Source organism: Balaenoptera borealis (genome assembly GCF_965194805.1).
Source record: "Balaenoptera borealis genome assembly, chromosome: 19".
NCBI lineage: Eukaryota > Metazoa > Chordata > Mammalia > Artiodactyla > Balaenopteridae > Balaenoptera > Balaenoptera borealis.
Window position 1 is genome coordinate 28,535,158 of NC_138878.1, and position 16,204 is coordinate 28,551,361.

At 43.9% G+C, this 16,204-nt stretch overlaps 1 protein-coding gene across 3 annotated transcripts in view; it reads right to left on the reverse strand.

Annotated features, from left to right (window-relative positions):
- The window catches only part of LOC309616452 (uncharacterized protein), a gene marked incomplete at its 5' end in the record, with an annotated part of 67,102 nt that extends 51,267 nt beyond the window's left edge, over positions 1 to 15,835 (reverse strand). Inside the window, 2 exons of one of the 3 annotated variants that reach the window (XR_014237487.1) lie at positions 1,247 to 1,316; positions 15,693 to 15,772. Coding sequence is in view for 1 of the 3 variants with exons in the window: in XM_082367027.1 (XP_082223153.1) it covers positions 1,247 to 1,316; positions 15,693 to 15,835 (213 nt within the window). Of the gene's footprint in view, positions 1 to 1,246; positions 1,317 to 12,767; positions 14,099 to 15,692 lie in introns of those variants that run through there. The other 2 variants (XM_082367027.1, XR_014237488.1) reach the window with 2 other exon arrangements.
- Positions 15,836 to 16,204: the final 369 nt, after the last annotated feature.

The following is a 16,204-nucleotide window of genomic DNA, read 5'->3' on the forward strand; positions in this document are numbered from 1 at the left end:
CCTGGCTCCTTATAGCCTCCTTGGGGTATTTCTTATACACGGACCTAGTGCACCTGCTACCCTATTTCCTGGGTTAGGGTTTTTTACAGAGCATTCTAGATTGCCATAGTGAAATAGCTTTTTTCTGTGCTCTTGGCTCTGAGAGTGGCTTGGATACTTCAAAACAATAAATTTATTTATTGAGGTATAATATAAATACAGAAAAGTACTTTCTGGAAATCACAAATGTGCACCTTTATATATATATACGTGTTCACTAATTGAATACACCCGTGTAACCCCCACTGGCATCAGTGAACAGAACATTAGTTTGGACACATATTATTGCTTTGGAACTCTCTTCCCATTGCAGATCAGATTCTCACATACTTTGATAATAACTAGGGTGACCATATAATTTATCTTCCCAACTGGGAAACCTCTGAGAGTAAAAATGTACAACAGGCATAAATTGGAATTGTCCCAGGAAGCTAGCATATGTGTTCACCGTACCAATAACAACAGTACACATTTATCAAGCACTGTGTTCTTGAGTCTCCATTTGGTACTGCTGTGCTCCATCCTTTTGTTGCCTTCTCTCCCTGCTCTGTGATCCAGGATGTGGACTCTTGTGTACCACATATCTGCGTTTCATTGCCCTTTGGCTTCAGCCAGTGGGAAGCCCAGCAGGAGATCATAGGTTGGGAAGAGAGAGAAGTGGGAGTATTTCTTCCTTGCTCCCTCCCTACACTGGTGCAGCATCTCTGGCCGTGGCTTCCTCCTTCCATGGCTACAGCTCTTGCCAGGATGGCCCTCCTCCAAGCCCCAGTCCTCTCTGGCCTCCACTAGCACAATTTCCTCTCCTTGACTTTCAGGGCTAAGAGATGGAAGAGTTTTTCTCTACTGCTAGTCTTTAGGTGCTTCAACATCCCACCTTGGTTCCTACACCTGCCCAGACCTCTGTGAGTAGTTCCTTCATTGTAGCTTTCTCATTGGAACCTCCCAAGTGAATTGTTTCCTGCTAGGATCCTGACTGATACAACTGCTTGCTATGAGCCACTACTTTATCCACATCAGCTCACGATGTCCTTACAATACTCCATGAAGTGATGACTATTGTTATCTCCCTTTCGTAGATGACAGACTAAGGACAGAGATTTTAAATCATTTACTAAGACGTACAGGTAGAAAGTAGTGTAATTGATTCTTATAGGAGTGATTGGAATCTAGGGACAGTGTGATAGGTCTTGCTCAGAACGGCACTCACGCTGATGACTTCGGGGCCTCTGACCACATCCCGTAATGACCAGGCAGCTCCTAGCAGTTCAGTGCAAACCCTGCAATTCAGAGAAGAGACTCAGATAAGAATAAGACTCACGCTGGCTTTCACTAGACAGGTAAAGCATCGACCATCTACATTTTTGTCTTTTTGAGCCATTGCTTTAATATTGTAGAGCAGTAAGGTCACCAGACCTGCAGCATCAGCACCTCCTGGGAATTTGTTAAAAATGCAAAATCCTGGGCCTCACCCCAGACCTACTGAATCAGATTATCTGCAGTGGGGCCCAGCAACCTGTATTTTAAGAAGCCCCTCGGGGGATACTGATGCCCTGGCCCTTGGGCTCTTGCAGCTTCCTGCCTGAAGCCTGGCACTATCTGGTTATCAGAGTTCCTTGGGATTTCCCAAATTCTTTCTTTGTCTGATGGGATTGAGAATAAGTGAGCAGATGAGATGAAACCCTCAGTATCCCTGCCTTCCTGCTTCCCCTGTGGACCCCATCTCTATTTGTGCAGCTGTTAAAATCATTAAAGAAGTTGTTCATGAATATTTCAGGGCCTCAGACAAATCCCGAGTCTGATTAGAAGAGCACAGAGAGAAGAAACCCAGAACTGGCCGTCCTTACAGGCTGTTGCAATAGAACTAGTTATTTATGCATTGAATCCTTGTGGGGCCCCCAAATCTGGAAGGAGGAAGCCTTGGTCAGCCTCTTTCTGATGACGGGTAGAGGTTATGAAGGGTAGAGGTTATGGCTGACCTTCTCCATGGCCAGAAGTTTCTAGAGGAAGACTGATGGAGACTTTCTCAACACTGAGATTTAAGTGGGGCTCCATTACTTGGCGATAAGTAACATAAACTAAATTAAAGAGAAACAAAAGAAATCTATTAGAAGGTGTATCAGTTAGGGTTCAATGAAAGAATCAAAACCAGTAGAGGATATATATTAAGAGATTTATTGCAAGGAATTGGCTGGCTAGGCAAGTCCTAAATCTGTAGGATCGCCATCAGGAAGGGCAGGCTGGAACTGTCAGACATGGGCTGAAACTGTTGTCCGTAGGCAGAATTTCTTCTCTTCTAGAAAGCCTCCATTCTGCTCTTAAGGCTTTTCACCTGATTGAATCAGCCCTGCCCAGATTATCTAGTATAATCTCCCTATCAAAAGTCAACTGATTAGGGACCTTAATCACATCTACAAATTCCTTCATAGTAGCACTGATGTTAATATCTGATTAAATAACTGGAGACTATAGCCTAGCCACATGGACTCATAAAATTGACCATCAGAGAAGGGCATGGAATAGTTCCAAGAATAAAGGAAAAGCCACACTAAAAGAATCAAGGACTTCTCTAAAATCCAAGTAGCAGGTGTGCATGGAATTCTTCTTCTGGGAACCATATTTAGGGAGAAGAGTTCCAAACAATTTTGACCTCATATGATTTCTCTCCCAGTTACAATTCTTGTATTGATGTGATACCTTCAATTAAATTCCTTCATTCCCTCTATACATTTGCCCTCTCTCACAAGGAGAACACTGGCTCCCAACAATATTGATATATTGACTCATTTGCCCTATCTTACAATACACACAAAATCATTTCAGATTTACTACATGGATACTCCTATGGACAAAAGATGCTTTAAGTAAAGTTCAAGATTTCTTTATACTTATTTTGTTTTTAGACTATATCCCACTATACGTGAACGGTCAGAATATTACGTTCAGAAGTTGCTAGAAGTACTTTTTGTGTGGGTGTGTGGCTATATTATCATTGTGGTATATAGTTCAGTTCATTCATTTCTCTTTGATTTCAATGTTAGGGTTTGCTTTCTAGACCCTTTTAAATTTAATTCTGTTCTTTTAAAATATTCACAAGGTTCAAACGTCAGAGCCTTATTTAAAAGGGTGTATTCAGTAAAGTTTCCTTCCCATCCCCCTCTCTTTTGCCCTTTACCAGCCCATCATAATAGAAAACCATTTTCATTCACTTCTGGTTTATCTTTCCTCAGTTTCTTTTTACAAAAATACTATATATATATGTTCTCATTTCCTCATAGTTCTTACACAAAAGTTAGCATATTATATACATTAAATTAAAAAAAATTGTGGTAAAAAATACATACACAAAACTTACCATCTTAACCATCTTAAGTGTATGTTCAGTACTGTTAAATATATTCACACTGGACCGCCTGGGGGGGTGGGATGGGGAGGGTGGGAGGGAGGGAGATGAGGGAGGGAGGAGATATGGGAACGTGTGTATATCTGTAGCTGATTCAATTTGTTATAAAGCAGAAACTAACACACGATTGTGAAGCAATTATACTTCAATAAAGATGTTTAAAAATATATATATATTCACATTGATGTGCAACAAAGCTTTAGAATTTTTTCATCTTACCAAACTAAAACTCTATACCCGTTCATTTCCCTCTCCCTCCAGCCTTTGGCAGCCACCGTACTTACTGTTTCTTTCTTTTTTTAAAATTAAAACTGGTCATATTCTTTATTTTATTTTCATTTTTAAATTTTTGGCTGTGCCGCGTGGCTTGTGGGATCTTAGTTCCATGACCAGGGATTGAACCCGGGGCCCTGGCAGTGAAAGCACTGAGTCCTAACCACTGGACCTCCAGGGAACTCTCCATGCTTATTGTTTCTGTGAAACAGACTAGCAGTCCTGTTGAGTCAAAGGAGGGGAGACCAGTGAGGGTGGTTGGCCTTCAGTGTCTCAATTGTCACAGCAACAGGCAGAGTGGAAATGTTATCATAATGATGCAGATGAAGAAACAGAGACTTGGGCTCTAGTCGGGGAATCAGACCCAAAAAAGTAAATAAATGAAAACATGGCCAGTTGTCATAAAAGCCATGAGAAAAGATAAAATGAGGCTGAGATGGGAGTTAGGGGAGAACCTAGGGAGGACTCTATTCAAAAGAGTAAGAAGGAGTTAGCTAAGAGAAGAATGGAACAGGAGGGGATCATATCGGGTGGTGGGAACAGCATGTACAAAGGCCCTGAGGCAGGAATGTGTGGACTATGCTGGAGAAACCGAGGGAAAGAGTTTGGGTTTTACTCTAAGTAGCTCCCTCTCTTTATCTTCCATTTCACATGCACATGCATGTGCTGCGTTAGCTCCAGTTCAGCTGTTTCGTTCTTTGGGGTAGAACGTTGAGCCATTTCTTAATTGCTCTATATTTAGCTTTGTTTAAAAATCTATAATTTAAAAACCACCAAGGGTTGGGCTGGTAATTGAGTTTCCATGGTCCATTTACTCCTTGGCCTTTGCTCCTGAGCTGGCCTACCAAGGTGACAGCGTGTGCCAGTCACAATGGAAGTATTTGTTAGCAGAACATCTGCTCCCCCAGAGCTGACCCGGGTCTAGTTGCCAAACCCCAAAACTAATCTCAGGGCCTCTTAGTTTAGTTTCCTGCAAAGGGGGGCTGGAGAGGGACAGCAGAATAGCTGGGGCTTAGTGGAGTGGGTGACGAATAGCATCACAGGTCTGGTATCAATTTAAGCCTAGACTGTGCTATTTATAAACCACATCGCTTCCTCTCTCTGGGCCTCAGTTTCCTCACTTATCAAATGGATTAGATGAAATCAGGTGCCCTGAATCTAGAAGGTATTCTTATGTACTATTAGTGGGATTGTCAATTGGTACATCTTGTTGCAGGGTTGTTTGACAATATCACAATTTTAAAGGCACTTTCCCTCTGTTCCAGCAGTTCCACCTCTAAGAATCTTTCTTCCAGATGTGCTCACACATTTGTACAGATAAGCAGGCACAAGGATGTTCATATTAGCACTGTTTGTAAGAGCAAAGGATCGGAAACCACCTAAATATCCATCATTAGGGAACTGGTTATATAAATTACGGTGCATCCGTACAAAGGAATATTATGCAGCCTTTGAAAAGAGGGCGGTGGCTCTCTTTATATGGATAAGGTAGGATGCCTAAAATATATCATTATGTAAAGTGGCAAAATATTAGTGCATTTGTGTTTTTTGAAAAGGTAATGACGTAATATGCTTGCCTGGCATATCGTATCCCTAGAAAGAGAAGGAACTGGTAACAGTGGTTGTCATGGGAGCCTGCAGGACAGAGTGGAAAGGAGGGTCCTCTTCACTACATATGCTATCGGTGCAACTTGAAGTATTTTCCAAATGCATAATTAAATAAATCAATTAAATAAAAAATTTTAAAGTTTTAAATGTCTATAGAACCCAGATAGGTAACATAAGTGACTGAAACAGGCTAGGAGTGAAATGCCAGGGAGCAGTGGGGATGTTGGTGACCTGGAGCGCTCAAGTCCACCCAAAGAGACAGCTGTCAACCTCACTCGACTGTGCCCATGGGTCAGGGGACCAGTGTAGCCAGACCTGATTTCCCAAGAGAAATAGAAATTGACATTTTAATGTGAACTCTTCTGATGCTTAAGTGTTGGCAACTGATTAAAACTCTGATAAACAAAACAAAACTCTGTGGGTCCAAAAAGTCTGGGGCCAGCATTGGTTTCTGGCATCCAGTTGGTAGCTGAGGTATTAGGCGCTTTTTAAGTTCCCTTTCAGTTTTGACAATCCTCTGCCTGGGGCACACAGTGCCCACAGCCACTGCATACATATTTGCAAGCACAAAATGGGTTCTTTTCAGGTTGTTACTAGTAACTGTGCAAATGGTGGCCCTGGCCAGTGAGGTACAGTGATGGCTCCACACCAGCTGCCGTGGTAAATGGAAAAGGCACTGGGCTTTAGTAAACACGGGATGCTTGATTGGAGGCCGGCCTCGGTTTTTTCATCTATGAAATGGAGACAACCACCAACTTGCCCTGCCTGTAGTTGTCGGGATCATATGAATTGTTGAATACAAGAGTGTTTTGAAAGTGGCAGGGTGTGGGTATGACGTTGTTTCAAGGACACAAAGCCTGGGCGGCCAGCATCAGCCCTCCCGGTCACTTTCCTTCCTTCTCCCATCCTCACGGGACCTTGGCGAGTTTTCAGCCCCATAGAGGAAGTTCAGCGAAGCCAATGTTACACCCATCCAGACCCCAATCCTACTCCAGCAAATTCACCAACCCTCAATGGATAGACATGCATGCCTGTGTTCAAGCTCACATCCTCCCAACATATTAGAATGGAAATGCTGTTTAGTAAGAACTGTGTTTGAGCCCAGAAAGAGGTTATTTTCTACCACCTGTGAAATGTCTTGACCCAGAAACAAAAAAACGTTCCCATTAGAGCAGTACAGAAACCTTCTACAGCAGAGCCAAAATTTCTTAAGTAGTCCCTGTTTTTGCCCTAATATCAATACGCTTTTATTGTCTACATTTATACAATGGTGAGTAGATAAGAGCCTCCTTTAGTGTGGCTGAAGTTCTGAGCTCCACAAGAAACATGTTAGCATTGAGCAGGCGATAAATAATGTATTAAAAAGCAATTATTTATTTCTTTCCCTCTAATGGCTAGTAGCTGCCTGTTTCCCCTTGAATGGATCTGTTTCCTAGACTATAGCACTCAAAAAATAATAATAACAAAGCTGGCCTTTCTAAATAAGAACACTGATTATGGAAGATGCTTTGCCAGGTTCGCAGGGGCTGCGAAGTGTCTGGTCAGGGCTGTGCAGAGAATGTGATTATCTCCTCACACAAGGCTTCCCCGGAACAATCCAGAAAGAGAAGCCTCAAAGACACACTTGAAAGATGATGGTAAGAGTGGAATGCATCAGCCAGCTTGTGAGGGACACCATCACCGTGTTTCCCCAATTATGGGCCCCATGCAAGTCTGAAGAGAGAGCTCCTTGTATAAAACACTCGAATGCAAATCAACACTGGAGCCTGCAAGCTCCCCACGCCCTCGACCCGCCTGATCGACATGCTTCTGTACTTCAGCAGAACCTGGAGGCCGGAATGACGCTACACTTCACATCACTAATGAATTCGCGGCCGGGCGTCTCAGACTCTCATCTCCTCTGCCTGCGTCTCCTCAGTCCCTGTCCAGCCAGCCTGGGGACCATCGAGCAGTCGCTGCTGTGCTGAGTGTCAGGAGCTGGGAGCTTTCAGGCTCCAATCAGCCAAACCAGTGATTTGGAAACAGAAAGAGGCAGTTTCAGGATTTGAACCCAGGACTTGCTACCTCCAACGCCCAAGTTCTTTCCACTAAGGAAACCTCCTGGGCTTCTAATTGTTTAGGAAAAAAAAGATAAGTCCGTAGCGTGGCATTCAAGGTCTCAGTTCCCCTGACCCTTCTTATATCTGCCAGCATCTCCGATCCGGCACAGACAGTCTCTGCGCTTACCATTTCTGGAACGCTCTTTGAACTATGTTGCAAATGCCCTTTATCTGGGATCCTCGTCCCTCATCTCTCCTCTCTTATGCTGCTCATGGCTTAACATAAGCTCTGGGAAGCTTGCCCTCTCCTCTTCGTTGTGGGGTATACAGCCTGGTCCTGTGCTAGACCTTCTGCATGTCTGAATCACCCTTCCCCCACCCCCATACATCACAGAGCACATCTATAACAATATCCTATTTTCCCTATAGTTCTTCTCCAACTATTACACTTGGCCTAGAAGAAATGCTTTGGTTCTAGCCCCAGTTTTACTATTTGTAAACTTCGTGATGTTTGGCAAGTGATAATTGCTTCCCAGCCTCACTTTTCTCATTTTGATGGAATAACAATCCGTGGTCTGTTAACAGAGTTCTTGGGGGTGGGGAAAGAGACAATACGATAATTGAAAACCATGTTTTAAACTTGTAAAATAAGTTGTATTATTATAACTATTACATGTTTTGAAGTTTTCTCCATCACATTTTGCCCATCAAATGTTCCTGTGAAAAGGAGGTAGGAGGAGGCATTTTCCCAATTTTTATAGATGGGAAAACAGGAAGCTATAAAGGCGGAGTGACTGATTTAAAGACGAAACAGAATAGAAACAGAGCCCTGAGAGGGTCTTTAACTTCCTAACTTTTTGCCTTTTCGTTAGATTACAGGTCTCTTTAACAGCCCTCCTGTTCTTATTCTCAGAGAAATAATACTTTTAATGACTCAAATTCAGAAAGCTTTTAGTGAGTATGTACTTTGCACCAGAAAGAGATTCAACGGTTCGGGCTGGCTCAGGGAGCCTTAGTTTATTAGTTTCAGACCAAGAGATGGAGCTACAGTAAGAGCTTAGAGAGGAGGTAGGATAGACCAGTGGTCGGGCATGTGGGCTGCCTGCCCCTTCGTGCACTGCACCACTGACCAGCTGGGCAACATTGGGCATGTTGGTTACCTGCACATTGTCTCAGTTTCCTCATCTGTTAAAGAGTATCCCTGAAGTCTTAATACTTGTAAAGTGCTCAGAGCAATGCCTCAATTACTACTACTGTTCCTTTGCACAACAAATATTTGGTAAATGCCTACAGGGCACTAGGCATTGTTTTAGGCACTGGGCATACAGCAGTGACCAGATCAAAAAGTCCCTGCTCTCATGGGGCTTATAGTCACAAAGGCAGGCAAAAATAAACACATCGATGAATACAAACATTTTAAAGTCATTTGGTTAGCTTTTCTTACAAACTGTCATTTTATAGATTATTACCTTTTTCACTTGATTTTATTGGCAGAGAATGTGAACAGTTATTGGGTCATTGATTCTAGACGTCTAAAGACTCATTTTCTAAAGATCCTGATTTTATATTGGCGTTTCATTGCTGATTGCTCACTGGAAAATAGCCACCCAGGAGACAATCCTACTGTAGCCTGGAATGAAAACCAGTTTGGTTTTTTGATACTAAATGGTATAAACTCTGGGTTTGCTTAAATTGGGGCTTGCAAACTTAAATTACTGCTGAGGTCAGGTAAGTCACATCAAAGGAAGCAGCTGGCTGGAACCGGGACTGCGAAACTGCTGTCACATGGGGAAGTGGACCCAGTATGGCCAGATCTTCTGATATTTTTCTGAGATGGGACGATTCAGAAATTTTTGTCTGAAATTTCCAGATTTTTATTTAGTGGCAACACATTCACCTTTAAGATGAAGCTGTTGAATTAGGCCTAGTGTGGATGAAACAGAACCCTTCTGTAGGCCAAGTTCAGCCTGAGAACCACCAGTCTGCAAAGATCCTTGGTTTATATCATTGCATATGATTTTCGACTTTGTCCTAAACTGCCCTGCCTTTTGAAGACACTGCAGTTTCCTTCCTTTTGTCCGTCTCTTTCCCCAGCATCATCTGTGGCAGCAGTCCTTGTAAATAGATTTTCTGTGCCAGATCATTGCAGCACCGGAGAGGCTGGTGAGCTTGGGTAGTGCAATCCTCTCCATGGCAGCCTGCTTTCTGGAGGGTCTTAAAGTCCATCTGAGCTTGGGGAAAAGAACCCAGTCCTGCTTTCCCAGCTTTAATAATCACTGACTCTTTGTACTTTCCATCTTTCTGGTGATGTTTGTTTTCTTTGCATATTAATATGTCCCACAGAAGAATGCTTAAATCCAAGAGGGAGCAGGCGTGGGGAATGTGTACAGACACATTCATAGTCCTTCTGGCATAATACAGATGAAACCGGAACCCCTTGGGCCTCCTCTGCTTACCCCAGACATCCAGGAGACTTTGGCTCTTTGTTTTCCAAAGATTACAGGATTAGAGGCACTGGTCACCCTGTCCCAGAATATAATCAGCCGCATGGCTGAGCTGGGCTCAATTCTGCGCCAATGGTGAGTGACTGGCAGAGAATTTGGGGCCAGGCCTCCATATGAGTGTGAGTGAGTCTTTATTCCTGCGGTCTCAGAGCCAAGGAAGGCAGCTTTGAATCATAACAAGCTTTTCAGGGCTTTGGACTCTGGCCTTCACTAAATGGAATTCAGAGGTGATGAGTATGAATTTTGACTGATATTTTGAAGCAGCCCTTTCAGCAAACCCACAAAACACCATCAACTTCGATGGGAGCCGTTCTGAAAGTTGAGCGTGCATCGGAATCACCTGGAGGGCTTGGAAACACAGGTTTCTGGCCCCTCTTCCAGATTTGATTCAAAAGGTCTAGGATAGGACCTACCCTACCTCCGGGAAACTTGCGTTTTTGGCCAATTTCTAGGTGATGCTGAGGGGGCTGGCCCAGGGATCACACTTTGAGAACCAGTACTCTAAGGAACTGGCAAACAGGTGTCTAAAAAATCAGGAAATGCTTCCCCTTAAAATACCTGCTTGTCTTACTACTTAGCGGCTGCCAGTCCTAGTGGAAATCAAGTCAGGAAACCTGGGTTCCAGCCCTGACCCTCTGTCACCAGCTCTGTGGTCTTGGGCAAGACACTTACCTTCTCTGAACCTCGGTTTTCCCACCTGGAAACTGGAAATAGTAATTCCAGTCATGCTTCCTTCCTAGGGGTCTGGGGAGATGCCAATGACCTTGGGGGTGCATGTGCTCGAGACCCTCCATTCAGGCATGAGGGACTCTTACTGAGAGTGTGGAACCTTAGGAATTAGTTTTCCAGTCTGTTCTTGTTTTTCACTCTGGGGAGACCTCATCTGTAAGACTATTTTAAGGTGAGAGACCCTCAGAATTGTGAAGATCAAAAGGTTATTTTGCTGAAGAATGAATCCTTTCTGAGAGAAAACACTGTAACTTCCTCCATCTCCAAGAACACTTTCCAACCTGAGAAATGGGTTTACTTAGTGGAGTAGGCGAAGCCCTCAAAATGATGGCAACTTGTGGATGTTCTAAACATACAGCATTCCTGTTCATGTTGGGGATTCATTTTAAAGATTATAGACATATAAAAAAAGATTGCTGACTTGGAAAATTTAGCATCAAGGAAGAGCTTAAATAGGCCAAGACAATAAGTAGATGTTAAAATGGTGGAGAGCAGAATGGGGTCTCTTCAGAACGACCGGGACTTGCCTCGCTGAGCACAGTCTCAAGGCTTCTTCCCCAGCCCAGTGGATAGAAATTCTCTCACAATCCACTCTGGATTTCTTTCCTGATTACAAACAAATTTCTTTCACCTGTTGGCCCAGCCCATATCCATACTGGGCAAAACAAGAATGTTTACTCTTATACTGCCCAGGCTTTTTTGCAATATCAAAGCTAAATCCTGTGCTGAGTTGTCAGTTGACTGTCTGGCAATCTGACAAGGGCTGCAAAAGGATAACAGTCCAGATGAAGAGGGCAACCTGGGGCTGTGAGATAAGATGAGCGTCCCACCTTCCCTGTTCCTAGGCATGAAATCCCAGCATCTTCCAAAGAAAGACTAGAGAGACCTTATCATGCAGCTTTAAGCTTTCATCCAGTTTGTTCCTTAACCAGCCAATTGATTACAACAGCATAGCGTATGCCTACCATGGGCCATCTGTAAAAAATCTAGAGCCAGATTGATGATAAGTTTAATATCGTCCCTCAGCTCTCAGCTGTGAAGTGGGCAATTTCATCAAAGCAAAGAGGAACAGAATGTGAGATGACCCCCACTCTGTTCCCTCCTGCCACTAACAGTCCCACATCCAGTGTCAGCCATTCTTTGAATCAAAGATTAGTGGTGTGATATTGTGCATTCAGAGCGAGCTCAAGACTTCCCAAGGGTCTGATAGAAGTTGAGGCAGGAAGGACTGAGTTGGAAAAATGAAATCATGGCATGTTCCAGTCAAAAGAATGTTTATAGAGCATCAGGTCCAACTTTACAGATGGGGAAACTGAGGTCCACAGATGGGAAAGGACATGTCCAAGTCACTTGGGTTTTAGTAGAAGAATTACAGAACTAAAGTCAAAGCCGGAAGGACTTTAAGGTCATCCACCCTATCTACCCATTTAATGGGTACCTATCAGGAGACAGAATTCCCTTCTGCTGCTGGAATACCTCCTGTGACAGAGAACTTCCTGCTCTCAGGGCCATCTCATTACTTTTTCCCAGAGCTGGGAGCAATAGAAAGTCAGTGTTTTCTTTCTGTCTTCCCGTGGCTTCCCATTTCCATCTTTGGGGATATGTGATTAAATCCGAATATTTCCTTTAATTGCCATTCCTGTGGACATTTGAGGTCATCTATCATGTTTTCTATAAACATTTTTTTTTTGGCCTGTGACGAGCATCCCTTATGCCTCTTGTGATTCACCATCCAGGCCTCTCACCACCTAAACACTCTGCCCACATTTATCCGAATCCCTCTTGAAAGTACGATGCCTCAAACTGAATGCAATCTTCCTGTGTCTAATTTACATGATTATGTCCTTTGTTCTAAAGACTTCATATCTATTAATTCATCCTAAGATCATATTGACTGCTTTCAGAATAAAGCATTTAGGGTTCCTTTTGTTGTAAATGATGAAAATTAAATTCTAACCAGCTTAAGTAAAAGTGGGAATTTAATAGCTCACATAACCAAAAAATCAGGGATAGAACTTCAGGGATGAATGGCTCAGGCAACATTTGCCTGAGGTAGGTATCTCTGGAAGTATTTGCTCAGCTTTGCAACTGTTGGCTCCATTGCTAAGTAAGATAAATGCCTGCCATGCTCTCTTAGTCCGTTCGGGCTGCTATAACAAAATGCCAGAGGCCGAGTAGCTTATAAACAGCAGAAATTTATTTCTCATAGTTCTGGAGGCTGTAAGTCCAACGTCAGAGTGCCAGCATGGTTGGGTGAGGGATGTCTTCTAGGTCAGACTTCCCATTGTGTCCTCACATGGTGGAAGGGGCTAGGGATCTCTCAGGAGCCTCTTTTATAGGATGCTAATCCCATTCATGAGGGTTCCCGCGTCATGGCTTAGGCACCTCCCAAAGGCCCCACCTTCTAATACCACCATCTGTTGGGGTTACGATTCCAACATATGAATTTTGGGAGAACACATTCAGGCCATAGCACAGGCCAAGCTTAAATTTCAAAGTACCCAGTACATGGGAATAAAAGAGAGTGGGCCTCTGTATTAGGCTGCTAGGGCTACCGTAACAAAGTACCATAAATCGAGTGGCTTAAACAACAGAAATTGATTGTCTCATGGTTCTGGAGACTAGAAGTCTGAGATCAAAATGTTGCCAGGGTTGGTTTCTTCTGAAGGCTGTGAGGAAGAATCTCTTCCATGCCTCTCCCCCAGCTTCTGGTGGTTTGCTGAAAATATCTGGTGTTCTTTGGCTTGTAAAAGCCTCATCCCAGTCTCTTCATCTTTACATGGCGTTCCCCTATGTGTGTGTCTGTCTGTGTCCAAATTTCCTCTTTTCATAAGGATGCTTGTCACAGTGTATTAGGAGTCCCACTTACTGCGGTAAGACCTCATTTTAACTAATCACCTCTGCAACGATCCTGTGCCCCAATAGGGTCATATTGTCAGGTATTCAGAGTTAGGACTTCAACATATGTATTTTGGGGAGGACACATTTCAAACCATAACAACCTCTTTCATAAGAGTACTGCCAAGAACACCCAAGGCTGCATTTCATGGGCTCTAATGAATCACACACCCATCCCTGAACTAATTAATCACAGTGATGCCAGGACAGAGACACATGTCTTTCCCTAGAACCACTGGTGAAGCCAACACAACCTAAACCACAGGGACTGAGGGTGGGGGAGGGGAGGGTCTCGAGGAAAATGAAGCTGCCCTTAGAAGAGGCAGTAATGGGTGCTGAATGCACAAAACCGGTAGACGTTTACTACACAAGGGAAACTGAGCAAACGCAAAACCATGGCCCAGGACTTGGGCAACAGCTGAGGCTCCAGAAATAGGCAACTTCAAGGATGCGCTTGACTCTTGCCCATTAAAAAGAAATCGTTGTGTGTGTTGTCATGAATCAAGCCGGGAAGTTGAGCGGCCAAACTGTTTTCAGTTCTTACAAGGCATCATGGAAGCCGCTTCGGCTCCTGGTAGCTTTGTGTTTTGCATTCATTTCTTTTCATACTGGAAGATTAAAACAATAGCTTCTGGTTATCAACCCACATATTATTGATTAAAATCCTTGCCTGAAGACCTTCCATCTCACTTTCCAGCGTGGCATGATTTACTTTTCTTTTTACTCCCTGTAACATATGATTAATGCTGATCTCCGGAGTCCCGGTGAGATGAAGCTGGGTGTCAGGTACAATTTGTCAGCTTGGAAGTATAGATTATTTTATGTTTCTCGAACTTTGTGGCCAAGGGAACACAGCTCTTGATGGTTAAATCCATCCACACTTTCCCCTGGGCTATGAAATGCCAGAAACATTAAATAGCCCACTTAATACATAACCTCATTCTGTATGCTTGACTATTTTGTTTTTAATTTTTCTTCCCTTTCCCGGCTGCTCACATGAAATGGGATCAAAGAAAAAAATTATCCTCACTGGATTTTGTTAAAATATTAATAGGTTAGGGTTGACTGGCTAAATTGAATATCTTTGCTGATCTCACTTGCATGTTTAACTTGTGCTTAGGAAAATATGTTTCCTAGGTGATAACCTTTTATGTACCAGCCCGACTTCATTGAAATGCATAGAGATAAAAATATGTCACGCTCAGCGGCTATGCTATTCTTGTGTGGCACTGTGATTATTCAGATGGTAATTGACCCCCACCTGTAGACAGCTCTGATTCTGTAGTCAATCATTTCATTTGATGTTAAAATATGTGAAAGTACAATTATATAATTTACATTACAAATCATGCTGAATGCCAGGGGTCTCTGAACCGCTGACAAATGCAAAGGAATCGGGGTTGGGGGAGAGAACTCTGGTCAATAAATGAAGTGAATTACACCAGGCGAAGGGTTCACTTTTCTTATTTGTGTCCATAACAAGAGCTTTTGTGCATGTGTCATTGAAAGAGTAGCTATGGCCTTCTCTCTGCACCATAAATGGCAACGTTTTGGATGCCTTTCTAAGGATGTTTCCCCTTTTTCTGGCAAAGAATCACTCTTCCCATTAGCTAAAGAAGTGAGAGCTTGTCCAGGCCAGAAGGGAAAGCAGAGAATCTAATAAAGGAAAGACGGCGTCAGGTCTGGGAGGTTGCGTGGCTATTTGGTGCCAAAGCCAACACAGGTGTGAGTGGTAGACTGTAAATTATGCTTGCACGTTTCCAGACTTCAGATCTCGGCCATCAAACTTGAAACATGTACTACTATTATTAGGAGTCATGGCTATTATTTATCTAGTATTTCATATGTTCCCCGACACTGGGATAAACGTTTTAGATACATTATCTAGGTAACCCTCCCAACACAGTCATATGACTTGGATCTGCTGTCAGTGCCATTTTTAGATGAAGAGAATGGGCACAGACTCGTTAGCAGGCTTGCCCAGGGCCATTCAGTTAGAAGATGGAAAGCGGCTTGTGGCGGAACCTGGGCTGGTGACCACCCTCCCAATTCTGGATCAGGCATCAAATGCTTATGGTGGCCATGCAGGACTGGAAAGGAGCACAGGACACGGTTTCTGCCTCAGTGGGGCTTTTGGGAAAGCAGGTGGGTTGGGGTGGGAGTGGGCATCCTGGGTGAGGGTGGTCCAAGTAGGGAACTCACCAGCCATAGGGTTCCGATGGAGATAGACTAGCCACTGATGTAGTGGAGGACCGTCTCCCGTCCTGCTGCGGCTCTCGTAGGTCAGGGGAGGCGGCATGATTATGTCTCCTGTGGATGCATAATGCTTCCTGCATCAGAGCCATCCAAAGCCAGACTCTTGCTCTTCCGTCTACCACATTCCAAAGCAGCTGGGCTGGGCTGTCCCCGGGGCCTCTGGCTTCCAGAGTGGGTGCAGTGCTGGTCCGGGCACATGAACGAGAAAGCTTCACTCCCCGCAAAGTGATTTTGGGCAACTAGAGCTGGGTTGGTTTCCGATGTGGACACCTGATCCTTGAAATGTGCTGGGAATCCCGCCCTGTTGGCTAAGGAGTGCAGGTTTGCTGCCAGCGCCTCTCCCAGGGGCAGGGGCCAGCTTCTGGGCCACATCCCCCGGCAGCCCTCGGGAAGAGTACATTCATACAACATCGCCTGGAGCAGATGCCGGACATCAGACAACCGCCTCCATGATGTTC